This window comes from Simochromis diagramma, unplaced genomic scaffold, assembly GCF_900408965.1.
Source record: "Simochromis diagramma unplaced genomic scaffold, fSimDia1.1 OVJJ01000304.1, whole genome shotgun sequence".
Lineage (NCBI taxonomy): Eukaryota > Metazoa > Chordata > Actinopteri > Cichliformes > Cichlidae > Simochromis > Simochromis diagramma.
The window spans coordinates 16183203-16205603 of record NW_024387030.1 but is presented as its reverse complement, the minus strand read 5'-3'; the positions used below and the strand labels follow the sequence as shown (position 1 = coordinate 16205603).

Below are 22401 nucleotides of genomic sequence, written 5' to 3'. Positions count from 1 at the left end.
GTTGTGCACGCTGGTTCATTTTGCACAAAGCATGTGTTTATTTGGATCAATTTAGATTAATTTTTTTCCTGCAGTTCAGCACTTATAAGTCTTGTAAACACTACATAGGTGTGTTCTTTCACCTTGCCCTTGTTTACTCTAAACTAAATCTGTAAGATGAGAAGTTAAATGACATTCGCCGTGCAAACTGGTCAGTGTCACATGTGAGAATCGCGGTTTGTCATTGATTTGTTTCTTTTTCCCCATCAAAGTCAAGTACTTTGAATTTCTGATTTATTTGAAAAGTAACACAACTTAATTTGTATGTCTGTACACTTTATTTCAAAACGGCACAACTATTAATTTTGTATTTAATTTGTTTTGTTTGTGTTCTCTAAATTCTTGTTTTTTGTCTGTAGTAGTGTTTGTCACTTTAGCACTGCAGCCACGGCACAGAATCACGCAGGCGTAATTGTGCGCCGTCGCCGCTGCCATGATTCATCTTGTCACTGTTATGTACATATGTTGCCATTTCTGATGTGTATACTAACTATTTTAAGGTTGGAGAGAGGCTGATGAAAATCTGGAAACGTGAATCTGCAAAAAAAGAACAGATGTATGCATTTTTTTTTCTCTTTAAATTATGGCCTAAATTAATGTCATGTTTTGCCACCACTCTCACCAAAGTGCTTGTACAAAGAAAGCAGATGGATGACTAACACATGTTCTGCAGTGGCCTACCACTCTGTTTATGTCTGAGGGGGGGAGGGGGTGTGTGAAATCCTATGAAACTGATGTCAATGTTAGCCAAAATGACCACTCTGCTTCTTTTTACATTTCCTTGTGTGTCTGGAGTAAGGTGATGATCTTGAATTTTATATCCTGTGGATTAATACTGGAAGTACAAGATAACATTAGGTGTTTAAAAACAGTAGCTTTTCACATTTTCTCATGTTTGACTGAAGACATTTTACATACATTTAAGTCTGTTTATGTGGTGCAGCTGTACCCAGTTTAAAATAAATGCCTGCCTTAAAAAGGTACTGCCTGCTTTTTCTGCATCCCTTCCTGGCATGCACGTGAAAAAGGACTATAAACTGGAGCCATAGGCAAGGTTTCAAAAATATCTGTATTTGTATTGTAAAGACAGTGTCAGCATATAAACAAACAGGAGAAAAAAAACCAACTTAAAATCTTGATCCAAGAATTAACTCTCAACTGGATTCATGTTAAACTTTCCTTGAGAGAGGCACTGTGTGACAACAGTAATGCTTTGACTTAAACCAAGCAAAACACTAACATAACATTTTGAGACTGCTGTGTGCTGAACAAGCTGTGAAATGCCTGACTTTTATTCATCGGTTTATACATGTGGCCTGAATGGATTTCTAGGCCAGCTTGTAGTGTAATTTCAGATTACTTCTCGAAAGGCATAATTTTATATTTTCACATTTTCACCTGTTTTGGCAAATGCTTACCTCAAATTTAAACCTTGACTTGTTCACCTGGTAGGCGGGGACTTAGTAGTTTTTCCCCACCCCACAGTGTAAATGTGGGGTGGGGGGGGAAGCACCAGTTTAATTTTAAGAAAGGACTGAAATGCATAAACATAAGCTTAAATTACAGTACTGCGTTGAATCCCTGTAGCAAGGGGGCTTACATTTATGTTTGTGCGCTGGTGTGTCTGCGTTGGGAATGAAATGAATCTGATCAGTGCAGGAACCAGAGAGGACTTGGGAATTGTACGCAGACCTTTGGAACTATGAAGACAGGAAAAACTGTGTGTGTGTAGATTAGCAGATTGGATATTTTCTTTGGCATAATGACCAAGTTTGATTCAATTGCACCCTCTGTGTCATTATGCTTGTGCTAAGTACTAACCAGTATACTGTGGTTATTATGGAAAAGCACTGCCAAACAGATGCACAACAGCTGAGAGGTCTGCATTGCTGCATGCACGGCCGGCAGGCGAGTTCAACAGTTTTGTAAATAACCATGGAGGTAAAAAAAACAACAAAAAACACTTTTTATACTTATACTGAAAACTTGTCAGTATCAACTCCAAACAGAAATTTCTAGAGAGCAGTTTTACCTACTAATCTCTTATGCCGATGGTCACTGCACATGTATATGAAATTCAGTACTGACTCGTATTATTGTTTATAAATTTCAACCCAGAACTATTATAGTCCATTATATTCTTGGATTCCAAGCGTGCCCAAAAAGATGTCATTTCCATTTTGCACTGTAAGCTTTAACCAAGCATTCAGCTGAATCGAGGAAGCTAACCCAGGACAGGAATTAAAACTTATAGCAATGCAGTAAGAAAAGAGCAACATTGTGGTAATGTAACAACAAAAAACTGGATGAATGCAATCACTCTGGCGTGTGCTGAGACTTTGGCTCATCTGTACTCTATGTCCACCTGAGAAACTATGAGTTCACTTGTCAGAGGTGCGGACATAGACCAGAGAGGACAGCAGCAGGAGCTCTGGGGGCTTGTGTAACAAGATCAGATTATCGTTCCTCAGACCGTCATAGTGCATCCAGCAACCGTCTATCTGAAAGGCTGCAGAGTAGTGATGCTCCTCCTTGTTGAACAGTGTGGCACCCTCGAGTGTGTACCTGCAGGTAAGAAAAACATTTATTGTTCTCAATACTGGAAAGTAGATCTTTCCAGATATTTTTGCTGCTCTTTTGATTTCCAATGAAAGAAATCCCAACAAATAAAGACAGGTAGCACAACAGTGCAGTGGAGAAGATCCAAATGACATTTAAAATTTAATCACTGATCAGACAGGATAGTGATCTGACATTTTTAATTTTAATGACCATCCTGCATCATAAATAAAGTTCCATTAATTCAGCTATGATGACTGTGCACAGGCCTCTGGCTCAGCAGATGTAAAAGCATTAGGAGGCCGGGCTCCACCTGAGCAACATGAAGGCTACACTGGCACATCGTTTGAATGAACAGCAATGCAGAACCTACTGTAGATATATCCACCTCTGATTCATACCTGTGCTGACAGAGAGCCAGATGGTAAGGGACATACGACAGCTCCTCTGACTTCCACTGCTGCATGTTGACGATAACAAAGGGTGGAGGGCCATGGCAGAAAATCCTCTGGGAGAATTCCCTTAGACCATCACATCTGTTTAAAATAAATAAAAAATTGTCAAAGAAGTACAACAACACAGTGCTGAAAAAGACGACGACGATGAAGATCCTGCCGTGTCTCACCCAATTTCACAGCAGAGCAGGAGCTTGGGGCAGAAGAACTCATCCACAGCTGACTGAATTGGGTCTCTGTGAGGAAGCTCGTGAGGAGGACTGAGAGGAAAAAGGGTCAGAGTGAAATTCTTAGAAATGTGAAAAATATAATGTAGCAACAATCCACTCACAAACACGTCACAACACTTGATTGCAATTCTTTCTGCCAACTTTGGCATAAGACAATGCACAGCTGAGGTCTGCTGAAGGGCACTTAAACATCAAATACTGGGGAAAAAAAACAAATATTTTGGGTAAAAAGCCAGCAACTGTGTCTTAACAAAACACTTGAATAGTAGGTAAATACAGTTTACCTGATGTTGATGGTACTTTTGAGGCAATCCTGGAAGCGGGCTGGACAGCTCCAGCTGGTGCACAGGCTCTCCTGCATGGTGGACATGAGGTTTTCCAGGTTCTCTGTAAAGTTTTGGTGCTCGTTGCCAAACAGGTCGATCTCCAGGGCTGCCTGGTGGATCTCAGAGCGATATTGCCTTTTAGACATTCTGTCCCAGATCCACAGCATCTTCACCGTGGTGTAGTCACAGGAGTCCATCAGGTAGAGGAAATGCTCCACAAACTGCTTGCCCAGGAAGACAGCCAGCTCCCTGCGAAAGCCCTGGTTGTCCCGCAGAATCACATAAAGGATCATGAGGAAGCCATCGATGGTGCAGGTGTTTTTGAGCTGGATTTCCACGTACAGAGGCGTGCATGATATGGCTTTCCGTCCTGCCTTGATGGTAAAAACACCTCCCCAAGGGAGCACAGGCCTCCAGAAGGAGCGGTCCTCCTCGTCGTTGTTGTTTATGGAGGCACGTATTTCTTCAAAAAGCGTCTTGGACCTAAAACAAATAATTAAATAAATAAATACACACACCAACCAGCAAAAGTTCAGACAAATGCGTTTTAACACAGGACGAGGTTAAATGTATCGCCCCGGTGGATTTGATCTGTTTCATTTCGAAAAACTGACGCTGTGCAAATGTAGGTCAAAAATCCTGCGATAGCAAAAACAAACCACGCAATTGGCAAGTAAAGCACTGTTACCCTCCAGGGACTAGTCGGAGCCCAACAAATGATAACAAACCATCACCTACAATATATAAGCTTACCTTTCGAAGTGTTGATTGTTCTCAGTGTTTGAAATTCGTGTTTTGAGGTCCTCAGTGTCGTTCAAAACACAGAATCTACTCTCCATTCCTCTCCGTATTTCCTCATTTCTCACGTCGGACCTCAAAGCCAGAAATATAAGTTGTGGTATTTGTCTCGCACCTTCTAGTAAACGAAGACACCTTACTGTGGATCGAAAATTGTAGTAGACGTCAAGTCTGACCTATATAAACAGTTGCTGTTAGCTTTGTAATGATATTAATCTAAGCTCTGTGTATATACAGTGCTGCCCTCTCCTGATTCTCCACGTTATTACACCCCAGTTTTGCACAGCCCCCGCCCCCGACTTCGCCGTGAGCGTTAGAGCACAGCTAGAAGTGCTATTGGTCAATATATTCTAGCACGTTTAAGATGATATATGATTGGCTGTCACGAGCACCGCCCATTTAGGTAGGCCGAGCGAATATTCTACGTTGAACTACGTTGTTCTATTCCTGAAAGTTAATACGCTGATATTCCACCGTAGGGTTGGTTTGTGGACGGAGTCTGCGCTGTTACCGTCGTTTCCCGACTCACTTTGAAGAAACTTTTTGGAAGTAGTTATTACCACTTGCGAGCCACGCTCCTCTACTTACAAGTCAGTGAGCGTGCAGACCAGCTACTACCGTCACCAGAAGAGCAGAGACCATCCCAGGGAAAGATGCCAGCTCAGATCATAAGCGGTAAAGAGGTTTCAGCGTAAGTATCAAACATTACCTTTACGAAAGCATAGGTAGCATGTGAATGTAATCAGCGTTGTGAAACATGTGACTGGCTAAAGAAGCTAACTAGCAAAGTTACAGTAACTTAACAGCTGGTGATGTCTGATCTTACTCAAACGGTGTGCATCCTCTGAGGATTTTAAGTGCAATCTTATATATATATGAAGTAAGCAGTCTGACGCCGTGAAGTGATTTCATAACTTAGTGTAACCATCAGTTTTACTCTTAAATCAGTCGCATCGGGCTGCAGAGACTGTTTACAGTGCATATATGCGTTGACTCTAAATTCAGCGGAAATCTGAGTGATTCACTTTCTTAACTGGTTAGGTTTGGTCATTCATAACTTCTGAATGCATCATTGCAAATCCTGGGGTGTTACGTAAGAAGCTGTGGCGTTGTGCTCTGATCTTTGTCCTATTGGTTCACTGACCTAATTTGAAGAGGAAAAATACAATTTATACAGTCTGATTATCCAGGCAAACCATTTTTTAAAATTATTATCATTTTTTTAAATCGAAAAACTTTGACCAGATCCAAGTAATGAGAATGAGTGGAAAAATGGCAAAAAGGCAAAATCTTTCTTACAGTAACACAAAAGACATCTAGCTGCATGTGCTTGTCACAAGATATAGCGGCCTGTATCTTGTTAAGACCGCCTCACAGTAGTTATTAGTCGATTATATTATACAATACAAAGAGGCCATGCAGCCACAGAGCCGCTCTCCCCATGGGTCATCTTTATTCATTATCTCCAAAGTTCCACAGAAGCTGACATGCTTGACTGCACTCTGTATGAATGACCTGTGTTTGTAGGAATATGAGCCCTGGTTGCTTAATGAGGAAAACTTGTACCAGTCACTGTTGAGATAAAGATCTGTTATGGTACAATACTCAGTGTTGTGATTGCCTTTTCTAATTACTGGAAAGATCCCCAGGGTCACTCTGCTGGTAGATAAATAAAAAGCAAACAAGGTCATATGCAAAATACTGTACCTAAATAACATTTAATTACCCTGTTTTATACACATATTGTATATAATTTGTGCTATATGTTTGGAAAACATTTTCTGCACACATTATAGCATCTTGGAAAAAAAAAAAAGGGGGGGGGGGGGTACATAAATCTTAAGGTTAATGAGTTTCTCTTGAGACTAAGTTTAGTTGAACTGTGTCTCAAATCAGTGCCAAAATGTATTTCATCACCACTCCTGTTACAGCTCACATGATGCACATCTGTTACCTACTTTCTTTAGAACTTTGGGTTCTTTTCTTTGTTTCATTTGCATCCACAATATGTTAAACCAAACACTTTTGTGTGCAATCAGGATTTTGGGTTTAGACACAAAAGCAATGACCACAAAGTTCAGGTAACGCAATCACTGTTTTCTCGCTCGTCTTTGATTGGTTCAGCTGACTGTATTCAACCTTTATCTGTTCTGGCTTATCTCTTCTCTGCGCAAAAAATAGTGCCATGTTTTCTAGTCTCCAGAACATTAAATCAATAAAGATAAAATGAAGACAACAACTGAAGATAAGCACGCTTTTCTGAGTGATTGTCCGGAATGATAGTTTGAGTTTGGAAAATGACTCACAATGAGATCATCAGATGGCATCGATCTGGTGCATAAATTTGTCACTGTTTTAATTAAACGGTACAGATTGGGTCACATGATACTGCTAACTCTTTTTTTCTGTTATTGCACAAATTAAATTGGCTGTATTTTGTTTTCTCAGGCAGGTGAGGGAGCGTCTGAAGAAGGATGTCGAGCAGTTGAAACTTAAGAATCCCAACTTCAGGCCTGGTCTAGTGGTTTTACAGGTAAGTTTATGATGGAATTCTTTGTGGTTGAAGGCTAAAAGCCTTTTTTCCCTAAAAACATTTCTACCCATGCTTTCATTTGGCCTTTCGTTAGAGAGAGCACCTGGCAGGTAAGGGTCAGGGTATCTGTGTGCCACTGCACTGATTTTGTGTGTGCACATGAGGATTCTGACATTTATGCTGGTGCTTTGTCTGCGTGACATACAGTGGGGCAAAAAAGTATTTAGTCAGCCACCGATTGTGCAAGTTCCCCCACTTAAAATGATGACAGAGGTCAGTAATTTGCACCAGAGGTACACTTCAACTGTGAGAGACAGAATGTGAAAAAAAAAATCCATGAATCCACATGGTAGGATTTGTAAAGAATTTATTCGTAAATCAGGGTGGAAAATAAGTATTTGGTCAATAACAAAAATACAACTCAATACTTTGTAACATAACCTTTGTTGGCAATAACAGAGGTCAAACGTTTACTATAGGTCTTTACCAGGTTTGCACACACAGTAGCTGGTATTTTGGCCCATTCCTCCATGCAGATCTTCTCGAGAGCAGTGATGTTTTGGGGCTGTCGCCGAGCAACACGGACTTTCAACTCCCGCCACAGATTTTCTATGGGGTTGAGGTCTGGAGACTGGCTAGGCCACTCCAGGACTTTCAAATGCTTCTTACGGAGCCACTCCTTTGTTGCCCGGGCGGTGTGTTTTGGATCATTGTCATGTTGGAAGACCCAGCCTCGTTTCATCTTCAAAGTTCTCACTGATGGAAGGAGGTTTTGGCTCAAAATCTCACGATACATGGCCTCATTCATTCTGTCCTTAACACGGATCAGTCGTCCTGTCCCCTTGGCAGAAAAACAGCCCCATAGCATGATGTTTCCACCCCCATGCTTCACAGTAGGTATGGTGTTCTTGGGATGCAACTCAGTATTCTTCTTCCTCCAAACACGACGAGTTGAGTTTATACCAAAAAGTTCTACTTTGGTTTCATCTGACCACATGACATTCTCCCAATCCTCTGCTGTATCATCCATGTGCTCTCTGGCAAACTTCAGACGGGCCTGGACATGCACTGGCTTCAGCAGCGGAACACGTCTGGCACTGCGGGATTTGATTCCCTGCCGTTGTAGTGTGTTACTGATGGTGACCTTTGTTACTTTGGTCCCAGCTCTCTGCAGGTCATTCACCAGGTCCCCCCGTGTGGTTCTGGGATCTTTGCTCACCGTTCTCATGATCATTTTGACCCCACGGGATGAGATCTTGCGTGGAGCCCCAGATCGAGGGAGATTATCAGTGGTCTTGTATGTCTTCCATTTTCTGATGATTGCTCCCACAGTTGATTTTTTCACACCAAGCTGCTTGCCTATTGTAGATTCACTCTTCCCAGTCTGGTGCAGGTCTACAATACTTTTCCTGGTGTCCTTCGAAAGCTCTTTGGTCTTGGCCATGGCGGAGTTTGGAGTCTGACTGTTTGAGGCTGTGGACAGGTGTCTTTTATACAGATGATGAGTTCAAACAGGTGCCATTCATACAGGTAACGAGTGGGGGACAGAAAAGCTTCTTACAGAAGACGTTACAGGTCTGTGAGAGCCAGAGATTTTCCTTGTTTGAGGTGACCAAATACTTATTTTCCACCCTGATTTACGAATAAATTCTTTACAAATCCTACCATGTGAATTCATGGATTTTTTTTTCACATTCTGTCTCTCACAGTTGAAGTGTACCTCTGGTGCAAATTACTGACCTCTGTCATCATTTTAAGTGGGGGAACTTGCACAATCGGTGGCTGACTAAATACTTTTTTGCCCCACTGTAGTTCCTGTTCTGTCATAGAAATATGCAGGGGGATAAGCAGTATGTGTCTTTCAGGTTGGAGACCGCGATGATTCAAATCTGTACATCAGCATGAAGCTCAAAGCAGCAGCAGAGGTAAAGAAAATAATTTTTTGATACTCAAGGGATTTTTGCACCACGTGTGTACACTGCATATTGTTTCAATGAGCCACAGCTCTATCCCTAAGCTGCATTTTTGTGTGCAGATTGGAATAAATGCAATGCATTTGAGACTTCCCGCGACTGCAACAGAAGAGGAGGTGAGTTAGAATCATTACTGGAGGCTTGTTTATTTAGTTGTTGGGTTGCACACACCTGCACAGCAACTCCAGGATTAGACTATATATGGACACCTGGGGGAGTAGTTGTTCCTGCCATACTGCCAATAGGAAGCATGCATAGGTCACATGGTTTCTTGAAGCAAAAACAAATTGTCTAAAGAATCGCATAAAAATTTTTTGTTGTGTTCACTAAAGTCTTTGAGTGCTTAAAACTCACAATAATTGACAGATTTTCAGCGCAGAGAGATATGGGTGAAATTTGAGCTTTCAGGCTTTTCTTGATTTAGCAATACAGGGGCTGTGCGGGAATGCAGTACATGACAAGCCTGAAAGCAATAAAGGGTTTTAAGGCTTCCTACCTGCTTTCAGATTCTTCACAGTATCACAGAGGTGAACGAGAACTCTTCTGTCCACGGCCTCATCGTTCAGCTGCCTTTAGATTCAGTCCATGAAATCGACACAGAGAAGGTCACGAACGCCGTGGCCCCAGAGAAGGACGTAGATGGGTAAGAACAGCAACACAAAAAAGTGTGATCATTTCAGAGTTACAGCAAGTCCTTTTTTTAGTTTAAAGAAAAAAAATAACTGTTGTGCTCATAAACAGTAATTAAATTTGTCCAACAAGCAGATGCATTGTAATAAACTTAGATTTAAGCCTTTAAAAATACATTAAAGAGATTGGTTGTCCCACCATCATGAATACAGTGGCTGAGATGGTCAATGTGGTTCTGTCTAATCTCGTCTTACGTATGTGGTTATAGGCTACACACGAACTACACGAAAAGCGGAGGAGAGGGAACTTGTAGATGTTCATGTGCCATTGAGGCAAATTTTTATTGTCTGTACCTTCAGACCCAAGATATGAAGTATCATACCTATTTTATATGATCTGCGAAGGGGTCCCCTCCACCAAACAAAACAGAAAGCTGCAAGACAAATCCTTTGGATAAAATGTCATCCTCTTCTTATTCACCTCACGCCTCATCTCCTGAACAGATGTCAGGCCTGTAAAACATGCAGAAGTTTATAAAATTCTTATTTATTCCTGATAGTGTTAGAAATACTTATTCTCAGCAGATTGCACATGTGACACTCCTGTCTCCGGACAGTTGACAACGAGACAGCTAAGCAAAAACAGCTAAGCACAAACGAACATTATGCCAACTAAGGTAGGTTTGATTATCTTAAAAATTCCACTTTCCCTCTGGTAAACGGTGTGATTACGTTCTCACATCATATGATAGTTTGAATGCAACAATGTTCAGTCTTCAAAGAAAGTTTCACTAACAGCAGCAAACAGCAGTGTTGCAACCCCAACAGCTCGCCTCACTGAGCCTTATTGACTTGTATCGAACTCCTTTCACAAAGTTTTACAGCCTCTTCTTGATTAAATAGCACATATTTAGAGCTGAGGGAAACCGCAAACTAACAACTCGCTGCAGAGGAAAAGTTTGTCCACAGTTGTTTGTCCTACAGTGGCCACCGTAGCTATAGTATACACTGTAGTATAGCAGTGATATTTTACACACTGTACCTTTAAAAAGCTTTCAGATTGATGGGTATCTTCAGGTTACAGTGATTTGTACATTCTTGTGTGTTTACAGACTGACCAGCATAAATGCGGGGAAGCTGTCCCGTGGGGATCTGGGCAACTGCCTCATCCCCTGCACGCCAAATGGCTGCATGGAGTTAATCAAACAGACGGGTAAACAAAATCTCTAATAACCCTGAAAAAACTGCAGTCAGTTACAATGATGTTACAATGTGTAAATATATCAAAAGTAACAACAATCTGTTTATGACGCTTCTCTACAGGCGTTTCTGTGGCAGGGAAGAGAGCGGTCGTGATTGGGCGCAGTAAGATTGTGGGCGCACCCATGCATGATTTGCTGCTGTGGAATCACGCCACCGTCACCACCTGCCACTCTAAAACCGTCGATCTTGCCGCAGAGGTAACACAGAGAAACACAAGTGTCATTAGGCTTTTTTGAGACACACAGAGGTATAAACAACAGCACAGTAGGCAGATAAAGAGCAGCTGTTTAAAGCAGCCAATTCTTAATACTGACGTTCTCATTTGATCTTAGCTGGCAAATGAAACTTTTTCACAACTTGTTATATGAGGAGCCTAATTAAATATTTTAGTCTGTTAACTGCCCCAATTATTCTAACTTAACAGTTTATGACATCATAGGGACTACAGATCTCTACTGCCTGCAGTATAAACACTAATTCACGTGTTCCCTTATTTATTCCTCTAGCATCATTGCATCATTGCTTAAAATCCAGTTTCTTCATTTATAAACATTCATCGTTTATCCCTCCCTGTTTCTGTCTAGGTGGGTAGAGCAGACATCCTGGTTGTTGGTATCGGAAAAGCAGAGATGGTAAAAGGAGAGTGGATCAAGAAAGGAGCAGTGGTCATTGACTGTGGCATCAACCATGTTATAGGTATTAATGCGGTCATGGTGCATCGTATTTCCTTTTGAGATAATCAGCAGATGCATGGGTCAACTGGAGTCTCTCTTTCAGATGAGACTAAATCCAGCGGAAAGCGTGTTGTGGGCGACGTCCATTTTCAATCAGCCAAAGAACAGGCCGGCTTCATCACCCCTGTGCCTGGTGGAGTGGGACCTATGACTGTGGCCATGCTGATGGCGGTAAGGCCCATTCGGACACCTGAGAGTTGATCAAGTTTAATTAAGAGTTTGATTTTTTTTTTCTTCAAACTTTTCTTTCTTTTGTTTTCTTATCACGTTTACTTGTTTAGAACACCGTGCTGAGTGCAAAGCGCTTCCTGGAGAGCCATCAGGCAGGAAAGTGGAACATTTCTTACACCAGACTCAATCTCCGAAAGCCAGTGCCAAGGTTTGCCTCCTTATCATAATCATAACCATGCTGTTCATTAACTTGATGCAGAAGCCCAATCCTCGCTGTCTTGCTGAAGAAGCTAATTTTCTTTTTCCCTTTTGTTATCCAACAGTGACATAGTGATTTCTCGCTCCTGCGCAGCCAAGTCCATTGACAGTCTGGCCAGAGAAGTGGGATTGTTTTCTGATGAAGTAGAGCTCTATGGCAAGACTAAGGCAAAGGTCCAGCTGACTATCATCAAGCGCCTTCAGTCCCTGCCAGATGGAAAATATGTAGTGGTCACTGGGTATGTTAAATAAAAGTCTACAGTCTGCAGACTGTAGACAAAATCTTATTTCAAGATACTGAAGTTCTCAGTTTGTGGAAGTAGAAGTTATTCAAATTGGCAGACTGTTTACATCTGTAGTTCAAAAATCCTAAAAACTAAAGCTTTCAGCAGAATGTTAAGAGAGAAACACTTTCTTAACATTTCTCAACACAGATTTTTTGGCTTGTCCTAAAAATCAGTTTAGGAGAGATCCGCTCAAGTTGAACTCAACTCAGGCTGGGTTTGATGTTTATGTAATACCATTTCATGCCACAAGATGGCGCAGTGAGCCAATTTGACCCTAATTTAACTACACATGTCAATTAAGCCACCTTTGTATTTGCAATGGTGGTCTGCAGAATCCACTCATAAACTCCCATCGTATGGTGATGAAAGTTTTTGTTATATTTTTGCAAATGTAAAAAAAATCAACCAACCAACCAAAAAAACAACAACAACAAAAAAAAAACGCTTAAAGTGACTGAGATAAAACTATTTGTCAAAGAGAACACTATATTTTGCCTTTGAGGGCTTTGGGCATACATGTTGACAGCATTTTTTGTTTGCAGCATTACTCCCACGCCTCTGGGTGAAGGTAAGAGCACCACAACCATCGGTCTGGCACAAGCCATGGGTGCTCACATGAAGCTCAATGTGTTTGCTTGTGTCCGACAGCCTTCTCAGGGACCCACATTCGGCATTAAAGGTGAGTTTTGAAAGAGCGTAAACTCAGGAGATGTTGCCCATGTTTACTACAGGGACTTATTCATGTATGTTTTATTTATTTCTTTATCCTTTTGTTTGCAGGCGGTGCTGCAGGAGGTGGATATTCTCAAGTTATCCCAATGGAAGAGGTACAGCATTGCTTTTCCGACACTGTGCTTTTTTTCTTCTAAAAGTTCAAAGAAAGCAAAATATGTAATTGATTATTTTGATTTTTCAGTTTAATCTCCATCTCACCGGTGACATTCATGCCATCACAGCTGCCAATAACTTGGTAGCTGCTGCTGTCGATGCCCGCATATTCCATGAAGCAACACAATCTGATAAGGTGGGTTCTCATTTCTGTCATTGGTGTATAAAAAGTACACTTCCTCTAACTTATCTAATGAGTCACCACTATAATCCATCTCTGCCTGTGAATATCTAGGCTCTGTATAACCGTTTGGTGCCACTCAGTGGAGGAGAGAGGACGTTCTCCCCGATCCAGATCAACAGACTCAAAGTAAATGATCAAGTTGCAGCACGTGTAAGCTTTGATTTAGATGTGCACAGGTCACTTCTGACACAGAGGTTTTCTTCTTTGGTTTAGAAACTGGGAATACAGAAGACGGAGCCCTCTGCTCTCACTGAGGAGGAGATCAACCGCTTTGCCCGCCTGGACATCGACCCAAGCTCTGTTACCTGGCAGAGAGGTATGAACAGCACAGAGGTCTCTGCCTCAGCAGGTCTGCTGTGAGTGTATTGTGCGTCTTATACAGGGAGTGCAGAATTATTAGGCAAGTTGTATTTTTGAGGAATAATGTTATTATTGAACAACAACCATGTTCTCAATGAACCCAAAAAACTCATTAATATCAAAGCTGAATGTTTTTGGAAGTAGTTTTTAGTTTGTTTTTAGTTTTAGCTATTTTAGGGGGATATCTGTGTGTGCAGGTGACTATTACTGTGCATAATTATTAGGCAACTTAACAAAAAACAAATATATACCCATTTCAATTAGTTATTTTTACCAGTGAAACCAATATAACATCTCCACATTCACAAATATACATTTCTGACATTCAAAAACAAAACAAAAACAAATCAGCGACCAATATAGCCACCTTTCTTTGCAAGGACACTCAAAAGCCTGCCATCCATGGATTCTGTCAGTGTTTTGATCTGTTCACCATCAACATTGCGTGCAGCAGCAACCACAGCCTCCCAGACACTGTTCAGAGAGGTGTACTGTTTTCCCTCCTTGTAAATCTCACATTTGATGATGGACCACAGGTTCTCAATGGGGTTCAGATCAGGTGAACAAGGAGGCCATGTCATTAGTTTTTCTTCTTTTATACCCTTTCTTGCCAGCCACGCTGTGGAGTACTTGGACGCGTGTGATGGAGCATTGTCCTGCATGAAAATCATGTTTTTCTTGAAGGATGCAGACTTCTTCCTGTACCACTGCTTGAAGAAGGTGTCTTCCAGAAACTGGCAGTAGGACTGGGAGTTGAGCTTGACTCCATCCTCAACCCGAAAAGGCCCCACAAGCTCATCTTTGATGATACCAGCCCAAACCAGTACTCCACCTCCACCTTGCTGGCGTCTGAGTCGGACTGGAGCTCTCTGCCCTTTACCAATCCAGCCACGGGCCCATCCATCTGGCCCATCAAGACTCACTCTCATTTCATCAGTCCATAAAACCTTAGAAAAACCAGTCTTGAGATATTTCTTGGCCCAGTCTTGACGTTTCAGCTTGTGTGTCTTGTTCAGTGGTGGTCGTCTTTCAGCCTTTCTTACCTTGGCCATGTCTCTGAGTATTGCACACCTTGTGCTTTTGGGCACTCCAGTGATGTTGCAGCTCTGAAATATGGCCAAACTGGTGGCAAGTGGCATCTTGGCAGCTGCACGCTTGACTTTTCTCAGTTCATGGGCAGTTATTTTGCGCCTTGGTTTTTCCACACGCTTCTTGCGACCCTGTTGACTATTTTGAATGAAACGCTTGATTGTTCGATGATCACGCTTCAGAAGCTTTGCAATTTTGAGACTGCTGCATCCCTCTGCAAGATATCTCACTATTTTTGACTTTTCTGAGCCTGTCAAGTCCTTCTTTTGACCCATTTTGCCAAAGGAAAGGACGTTGCCTAATAATTATGCACACCTGATATAGGGTGTTGATGTCATTAGACCACACCCCTTCTCATTACAGAGATGCACATCACCTAATATGCTTAATTGGTAGTAGGCTTTCGAGCCTATACAGCTTGGAGTAAGACAACATGCATGAAGAGGATGATGTGGACAAAATACTCATTTGCCTAATAATTCTGCACTCCCTGTACAAATACTTATGTCCTTCTGTTTCACTTCAGTGCTGGATACCAATGATCGATTCCTGAGGAAGATCACTATCGGCCAGTCGCCCACTGAAAAGGGATACACAAGAGAGGTAAAGTTGATTATTCTCTAAAGGTGGCAAATTTCTTTCATGGTATCATAAAGCATCATAAAATATACAGAAAGCAGTTGAACCTTTGAGGGAAAGTTGGTTTAATAAACTTAGTTTTAGTGCTGCTTTGCATGACTGGACTGTTGTGTCCTCCAGGCCCAGTTTGACATCACTGTGGCCAGCGAAATCATGGCGGTGCTCGCCCTCACCAGCAGCCTGGAGGATATGCGGCAGCGCCTGGCTAAGATGGTCGTAGCCACCAGTCGGAGGGGAGATCCCATCACCACCGAGGATCTGGTGAGTGCCGTAAACCCTCCGCTGTGACATGATGTCATGCAGCGTAAGTGCTGTGATAATGATATTCATGAAAGTGATGGATTTTTCTCTGTAGGGCGTGAGTGGCGCTCTGACTGTGCTGATGAAAGATGCCATCAAGCCAAACCTGATGCAGACGTTGGAGGTGGGTGAAACACGGTGCCCATGCTAATCCATGCAGCTCCTATGCAGCATGACCACGTTAAAAGCATTTCTGTGTAGTTCAGGTCGTTTGATATTGTTGTTTATCAAACTGCTGTTAGTTTTTTTTTTTTTTTTACTTGCATTTAATAGTTTTGTAATAATTCATGTGAGTAATTTGGATCCACAGGGGACTCCTGTGTTTGTTCATGCTGGCCCCTTTGCCAACATTGCCCACGGAAACTCATCAATCCTGGCTGATAAAATTGCTTTGAAGCTGGTTGGACCTGAGGGCTTTGTAGGTAAGCTGAATAGAATCAGTTTTAGCTTTTTTTTTTTTTTTTAACAGGGTTAGCTTATATTGTAGATGTTAATTGTAAAAGTGATGGAGTCCATGTAATGTCAGTGGATAATAGTAGTCAGTAGTCCTGATGGCTTGGGTTCTGATATACTTTCCTGCTTGTGTCACTTATGTGCAACAGTGACAGAAGCTGGCTTCGGTGCTGACATCGGTATGGAAAAGTTCTTCAACATCAAGTGCCGCTACTCGGGCCTGAGGCCTCATGTTGTGGTGTTGGTGGCGACCATCCGAGCTCTAAAGATGCATGGAGGAGGACCAACAGTAAGTTTCCCCCTGGCCCTGGTGCCACTCCTCAGTTCATTCACTCTGTGAGACGAGCTGTGTTAGCTCAATTCCCCCTTTATTGCGTTTGGCTGCTCCTCGTAAATAGAAGATTTCAGCAGAACATGGGTGGGTGTTCATTGCCAGAGTTATGCCCGAGAATACCAAGTGAGAGAGAGAGAGAGAGAGAGCCCCTCTCTTTGAGATCTTATAGAGCCAAGAGTTGAAATGGGGCATTTAGCACAGTGCGAATTGGGAGCTGTTGGCTAATAGACGATTACTTGTGCACAAAATGGGGAACGTTCAATATGAGAATCCACTACTGTAACAATGCGTGTATGATGAGATCAAGCCTTTAAACCCACTTTAAACAACTTTATTTTAAAAGAAAAAAAACCCACCAGAGCATTTTCACTTGTCTACAATTTTAAATGTTCACAATTTTCCATTTCCGGAAGACAATTTCAGCACAATTGTCCACAAAATTATGTTTAATCTTTAAATTAAGCATCTTAGTAATCATTAAGAATAAAACACATGGAGGATTACAATAGTCACTGCTGATTACAATTTGAGGATTTATTGAATTAACTAAAACATTTCACAATTCTCTTGTCTCTTTTGTTTAGGTCACTGCTGGGATGCCACTGCCTAAGGAATATGTGGAAGAGGTAATGGAAAAGAATGTGCCAAAACAGTGATAATATTCTTCTAAGGTGCTTTTGATAACATTGTTTATTTATTAGTTTGTGCAGAATGCTTGAGCCACGTCTGCCTACTTTGTTAATCACATTTGATGCAAGCTTTTCAACCTTTAAAGCTTTGCGTAACTTTTTATTGAATGTGTTTGTGTACCTCTATGTAGAACTTTAATCTGCTGGAGAAGGGCTGCAACAACATGAGGAAGCAGATCGAAAATGCAAAGCACTTTGGTGTGCCTGTGGTGGTAGCAGTGAATGCTTTCAAGTAAGTGATGGATGGTAATTAAAAAAAGAATAATAGAATAACATATATAAGGATGTGCACATATGTGGAAAGCATGTTTTTTATTTTGTTCATTCATTTGTTGTGCAGGACAGACACGGAGGCTGAGCTGGACTTGGTGTGCACCTTGGCTAAATCTGCCGGAGCATTTGATGCTGTGCGATGCTCTCACTGGGCCGAGGGCGGCGCTGGTGCTGTGGCACTTGGCGAGGCCGTCCAGAAGGCCTCTAGCGCCCCCAGCAACTTCAAGTTCCTGTATGATTTGGACGTAAGGGCTCCGAACTTAATTTTCACCAGTCACTCTTTTAAAACAACACATGATCTGCTTATTTATGACTTAAAATATCTGTCTTTGATTCCACTTTAGCTTCCTATTGCTGATAAGATTCGAATAATTGCTCAGAAGATCTATGGAGCAGATGATATTGAGCTTCTGCCTGAGGCCCAACACAAGGTGGCGCTCTACACCAAGCAGGTGAACATCCCTCAGCTGTTGTTTCCTGTCCTGTCAGGCCTGTTTGTTGGCGTCTGCTGTCAGTTGAGATCAATACAATTAAACAGAGCAGAGAGAATAAACCTTTGTAAAGATCCTTCTTTTTTGCCTCTCCTTCAGGGATTCGCGAATCTTCCAGTTTGCATGGCAAAGACCCACCTGTCACTGTCACATGAAGCAGAAAAGAAAGGTGTGCCCAAAGGATTCATCCTGCCAATCAGAGACATCAGAGCCAGTGTGGGCGCTGGCTTTCTGTTCCCGTTGGTTGGCACAGTAAGCTCTAATTCCTTTCCCTTCTTTCTGCACCCCAAAAAGTTGATTCTGTTCATCTGGACGTTTTCAGTTGCTCCCTGTCCAGGCTGTGTACATCCTCATCATTGAAAGAGTGTCCACTGGCCTGCAGGTCTAAATAGACTGCAGAGTCCTGGTCTGACGAGTTAGCTCTTCTGTGTTGTGCCATCCTCTTAGCCAGAGGTTGTTTGGTTTCCCTGATGTATAAATCCTGGCAATCCTCCTGGCACAGTGTACTTACTTACTCTGTTTGTGCCGGGGTACCTGATCCTTGGGGTGGATTCATTTTTGGTGCAGCGTGTTTTGGCGTTTAAAAGCCACAGAGGCACTCTGTTTAGAGAAAATGCATCTCAACTGTTCTGATACTCCTGACACGTACGGGATCACTAAGGGTTTTTACTTAGGCAACAGTTGTCCTTCTCTTCTAGATCTGCTGGAGCTTTCTTTAGGTGCCTACCTAGCTTTGACAAATGTCCAGCTGGGATAACCAAATTTACTCCAGTGGAAATGACCTCACAACCCACCGTTCGTCAGTGGTGCTAGTTACAGTCATTATGCAAATGCACTGTTTATAAAGTTGGGGAAACCTGCAATCAGGTCAGACTGAAGAAGTCACTTGGATGAGTGACGTAATTTTCTCTCCCACTATAAATGCCACATCCAGATGAACAGACACAACTTTTTGGGATTTACTTACCTGGACGATTGAGCATGCATCAAGACTTCCTTTCTGTAGTTTCATCCCACATTTAGATGTTGGTGTGACTCTCTAACCGGATCTAGATGAAGCCTTTTCTAAACCCACATGTTTTATTATTAGCTGCATCATGGAAATAACTAACAAAATAATAATAACTAACAAAAACGCTGTTAGCCTCCTTGTGGAAATGGTAAGAAGAAAAAGCATTGAAAGCTCAACTGGGATTAATTTGACATAATTCAGCAGATTGAACCGAGATACTCAGATACATATTTTGAAAAGCGGGATCTAACATCCCTTGCATTTCAAGTAGAAAATGTTTGTGTGTGTGTTTGCAACATGCGCGCATTCACAGTGTTGTAGTAAACTGGTGCAACCTGTATTCCTGCTGCATACAGTTCATTTATACAGATAGTTTCTCACTGTGTTTTTTGCTGTGAAGCTAAGTAGGAAACCCTTCTCAAAAAGTAATAAGAAAATGCAATTTTATGCAGATTTCAAAAACCCTTTGGTTCTGAAAAAAGAAGTGCAATATCAGCACAAAATAATGTTTATATTCAATAACTAAAAAAGTTGTAAAATGGACCCTTTTATACTTAAAGCTTTATATAAATAGACATCCAGCGTGGAAAGCAGTGCAAATAAATGCAAACACGGCTTCATGACACTCATCTTTTGTCAAGATGGATGTCAGTGTAAGCTGTTTTTATCACATTTAAGCTGAGACTGAATTTTGTGTAATTTATATAAAACACTTAACACAAGTATAAAAAAAGGTGTTGTGTTTTTTATTTTTTTTAAGTTCATTTCTTTTGAACCACGGAACTGTTTAGTGTGCAACACAGTTTTTTGTTTTTTTTTTCCCCAAAGTTAAGCTTGAGTCTATCCATTGTACAGTCAGATTGAAAACGCATAGACGTCCGAGCTCCATATACCGGTTGTTAACCTTAATGTAGGGATGCTTTACAAACATTCAGAGATGAACTTACACACTTAATTCACTTCTCTGGGATAGCTTGCTTGGAGATGAAATGCTGGTTTGGCAGCATGCAGCGAGGCTCCTGATGCTTTCAGTGTAAAGTAACTCCAGACCGCCGACAGGTCTCGCACGCAACAGCCGCTCTATCACGTGACGCATACTGCTTCGACTTGCTAAGGTCACTACCTGGGTTGCGCCATGTAGCAAGTTTTGCAAGGTGCTTTTGTGATAATTAATGGATCGGGTTACATTTTCTATTTCCCCCCGATATCCGATCCAGTAATCTTAAGTCCAGATCGGACTGATACCGATACCGTATATCGGATTGGTCCATCCCTTGTTTTTTCCACCAAATATTCTCACCCAGAGGCTTTTATTAGGAAGTAACAATATGATTAATATGTCTGTGAAGGTTCTCAGTCATCCAGGTCATCGTAGTCAAAGGAGTTTGCAAAGAAAAGCGTCTGGACTTCTTTAAGTTACTTGAAGACGTTTCACCTCTCATCCGAGAAGCTTCTTCAGTTCTAAGGTCAAATGGTGGAGAGTCCCAGATATAAACCTAGTGGGAGTTTTGACCTTTGACCTTAGAACTGAAGAAGCTTCTCGGATGAGAGGTGAAACGTCTTCAAGTAACTTAAAGAAGTCCAGACGCTTTTCTTTGCAAGCTCCTTTGAATATGATTAATAAAAAAACACAACAAAAAATGTGAACTGCGAACAATATAAACACCTTTGTTTGGTAACTGACTTCAATCGTTTAACCAGGTCATCATTGATCACACTGCTCGACAAAAAAATGTTTTGTTTATTACTGGGACATTCAGAGAAGCTCTTAGTCTAGTTTCTTACTCTGATTTCAGATCTGCAATCGTATTCAAACTTATGTCACTGACGTTTCTAGCCAGTCAATCTAGTTATCCTTGGATACTTGGAACATCATAACTAAAAAGAAAATGGGGCATGCTACACTAACATTGTTTTCAGATTTGGAGTTGGCAAGTAAAAGTTGTTGAAGGGCAGGTTTAAAAAATAAATAAATAAATAAATAAAAAAAAATCAATAAAACTAAAGCTCCATTCTTTCTCTTTTGGTTTATCCTAGATGCCCACCATCCCTGGCCTCCCCACTCGGCCTTGTTTCTATGACATCGACCTGGACCCCGAGACTGAACAGGTCAATGGACTCTTCTGAGAGGAAAAAAAAACAGGTCCTCACACCCTTTGATGGTACGAAACATAGTTAAGACATAAAGCCATGCAGCAGAGTGCATCATCAGCAGATCATAACTGTTTCATTCTTAATGTGTAGACATTTCCCATCAGTCCTCTGAGCGCCAAAGAAATGTGAAGAAGAACCAACTGGAAGCACCTCAAACTTGTCTGCTGTTTTTGTTGTTTCTCATATTAACACTGATGTCTGTAAAGCTGCTGATGATAGATCAGGACAGTCTTTCTCCCTGCTATCAGGCACGTGTTGTTCCGTTATATTGCTGACTAAACATGCACATTTCACATCTCAGATTGCCCAGGCTGTATTTACTAACTACTTGTGTATATTTTGTGAGCACCACACCAGAGGCATTTCCTTCAGTTCAGTCTTTAACAAGCTGTGCCCTTCGGATAAAGGTTTTATTAAGTAAGTCTTAACAAGAAATGCTGCCTTAAAACAAAATTATAATTTGTTTAATCCCATCTAATTGCATTTATAATGTCTCCTTTCTCTGTCTTTGTTTTAATTAACACTCTGTAACATTTTTCGAAAGGTCGCCATCATTGCTGTGAAGCTTAATGGCCATGTCATTGTAACATCAGTGATTTCCTCATATCTGTGAAATAAAGACTTTTAAAACAAAGCTGCATGTTCATTTTTATTTTTTTTCCAGAGTTTAGTTATTTTCTGCCTTAAACACGCAGATCCTGGGGAGCATAGTGTACAGAAGTTGCCAACTTTCTGCAGAGTCAATTGTTACAGACCTCTAAACTTCATGTAGTCTAAAGATTAGCGCAACAACAGTGTGTAGAGAGCTTCATGGAATGGGTTTCCATGGCCAAGCGGCTGCATTCAAGTACAAAGCAAAGCAGTCATCATCATCAGAATTTTATGCCCCCAACTTTGTGGGAACAGTTTGTAAAACCAAAAACAGCAAAGTTATCAGAACCAACCCAAATCATGAGCCCTCCACCACCGTGCTGATATGCTGTATTTGGTTTCTGCCAACAACAAGTTTTCCATTATGACCAAACTTTGTCTTTCTTAAGGACATTATTGCAACACTCCTGTGCCTTGTTAAGGTACATCTTTGCAAAGTGCTGCCATGATTTTTAATTTTTTTTTAATAGAATAGACATTCTCCAGGCTACCCTTCCAAATAACCAGTACGTACTGTTATGGCCATATGAGGCCTGCAGATTTGAGATGTAGCTCTTGGGTTCCCTGAGTCTGACGTTGGGCTGAATTTGTTAGTAGATCCACTCCTGGGAACATTGTAGCACTGAGCT

At 41.5% G+C, this 22401-nt stretch overlaps 2 protein-coding genes across 2 annotated transcripts; one reads left to right on the top strand and one right to left on the bottom strand.

The window, feature by feature from the left end:
• Window positions 1–1089: 1089 nt before the first annotated feature.
• cunh14orf28 (chromosome unknown C14orf28 homolog) lies at window positions 1090–4675 on the bottom strand. The gene is made up of 5 exons (XM_040041842.1): window positions 4363–4675; window positions 3568–4092; window positions 3224–3313; window positions 3000–3134; window positions 1090–2604 (listed from the first exon to the last, which is right to left on the bottom strand). The coding sequence occupies exons 1-5, from the start codon at window positions 4446–4448 to the stop codon at window positions 2421–2423; spliced, it is 1020 nt and encodes a 339-aa protein (XP_039897776.1). The 5' UTR covers window positions 4449–4675; the 3' UTR covers window positions 1090–2420.
• Window positions 4676–4872: 197 nt separating this feature from the next.
• mthfd1b (methylenetetrahydrofolate dehydrogenase (NADP+ dependent) 1b) lies at window positions 4873–21097 on the top strand. Its single transcript, XM_040041840.1, has 27 exons — window positions 4873–5098; window positions 6856–6940; window positions 8806–8865; window positions 8976–9029; window positions 9420–9556; window positions 10655–10755; window positions 10866–11002; window positions 11390–11501; window positions 11583–11710; window positions 11821–11918; window positions 12034–12207; window positions 12798–12934; window positions 13036–13082; window positions 13172–13279; window positions 13379–13453; window positions 13541–13643; window positions 15303–15379; window positions 15536–15676; window positions 15771–15839; window positions 16026–16137; window positions 16318–16457; window positions 17087–17128; window positions 17323–17423; window positions 17532–17709; window positions 17809–17916; window positions 18055–18207; window positions 21005–21097. Exons 1-27 carry the CDS (start codon window positions 5061–5063, stop codon window positions 21092–21094), a joined length of 2805 nt encoding a protein of 934 aa, XP_039897774.1. The 5' UTR covers window positions 4873–5060; the 3' UTR covers window positions 21095–21097.
• The last annotated feature ends 1304 nt before the right edge of the window (window positions 21098–22401 follow it).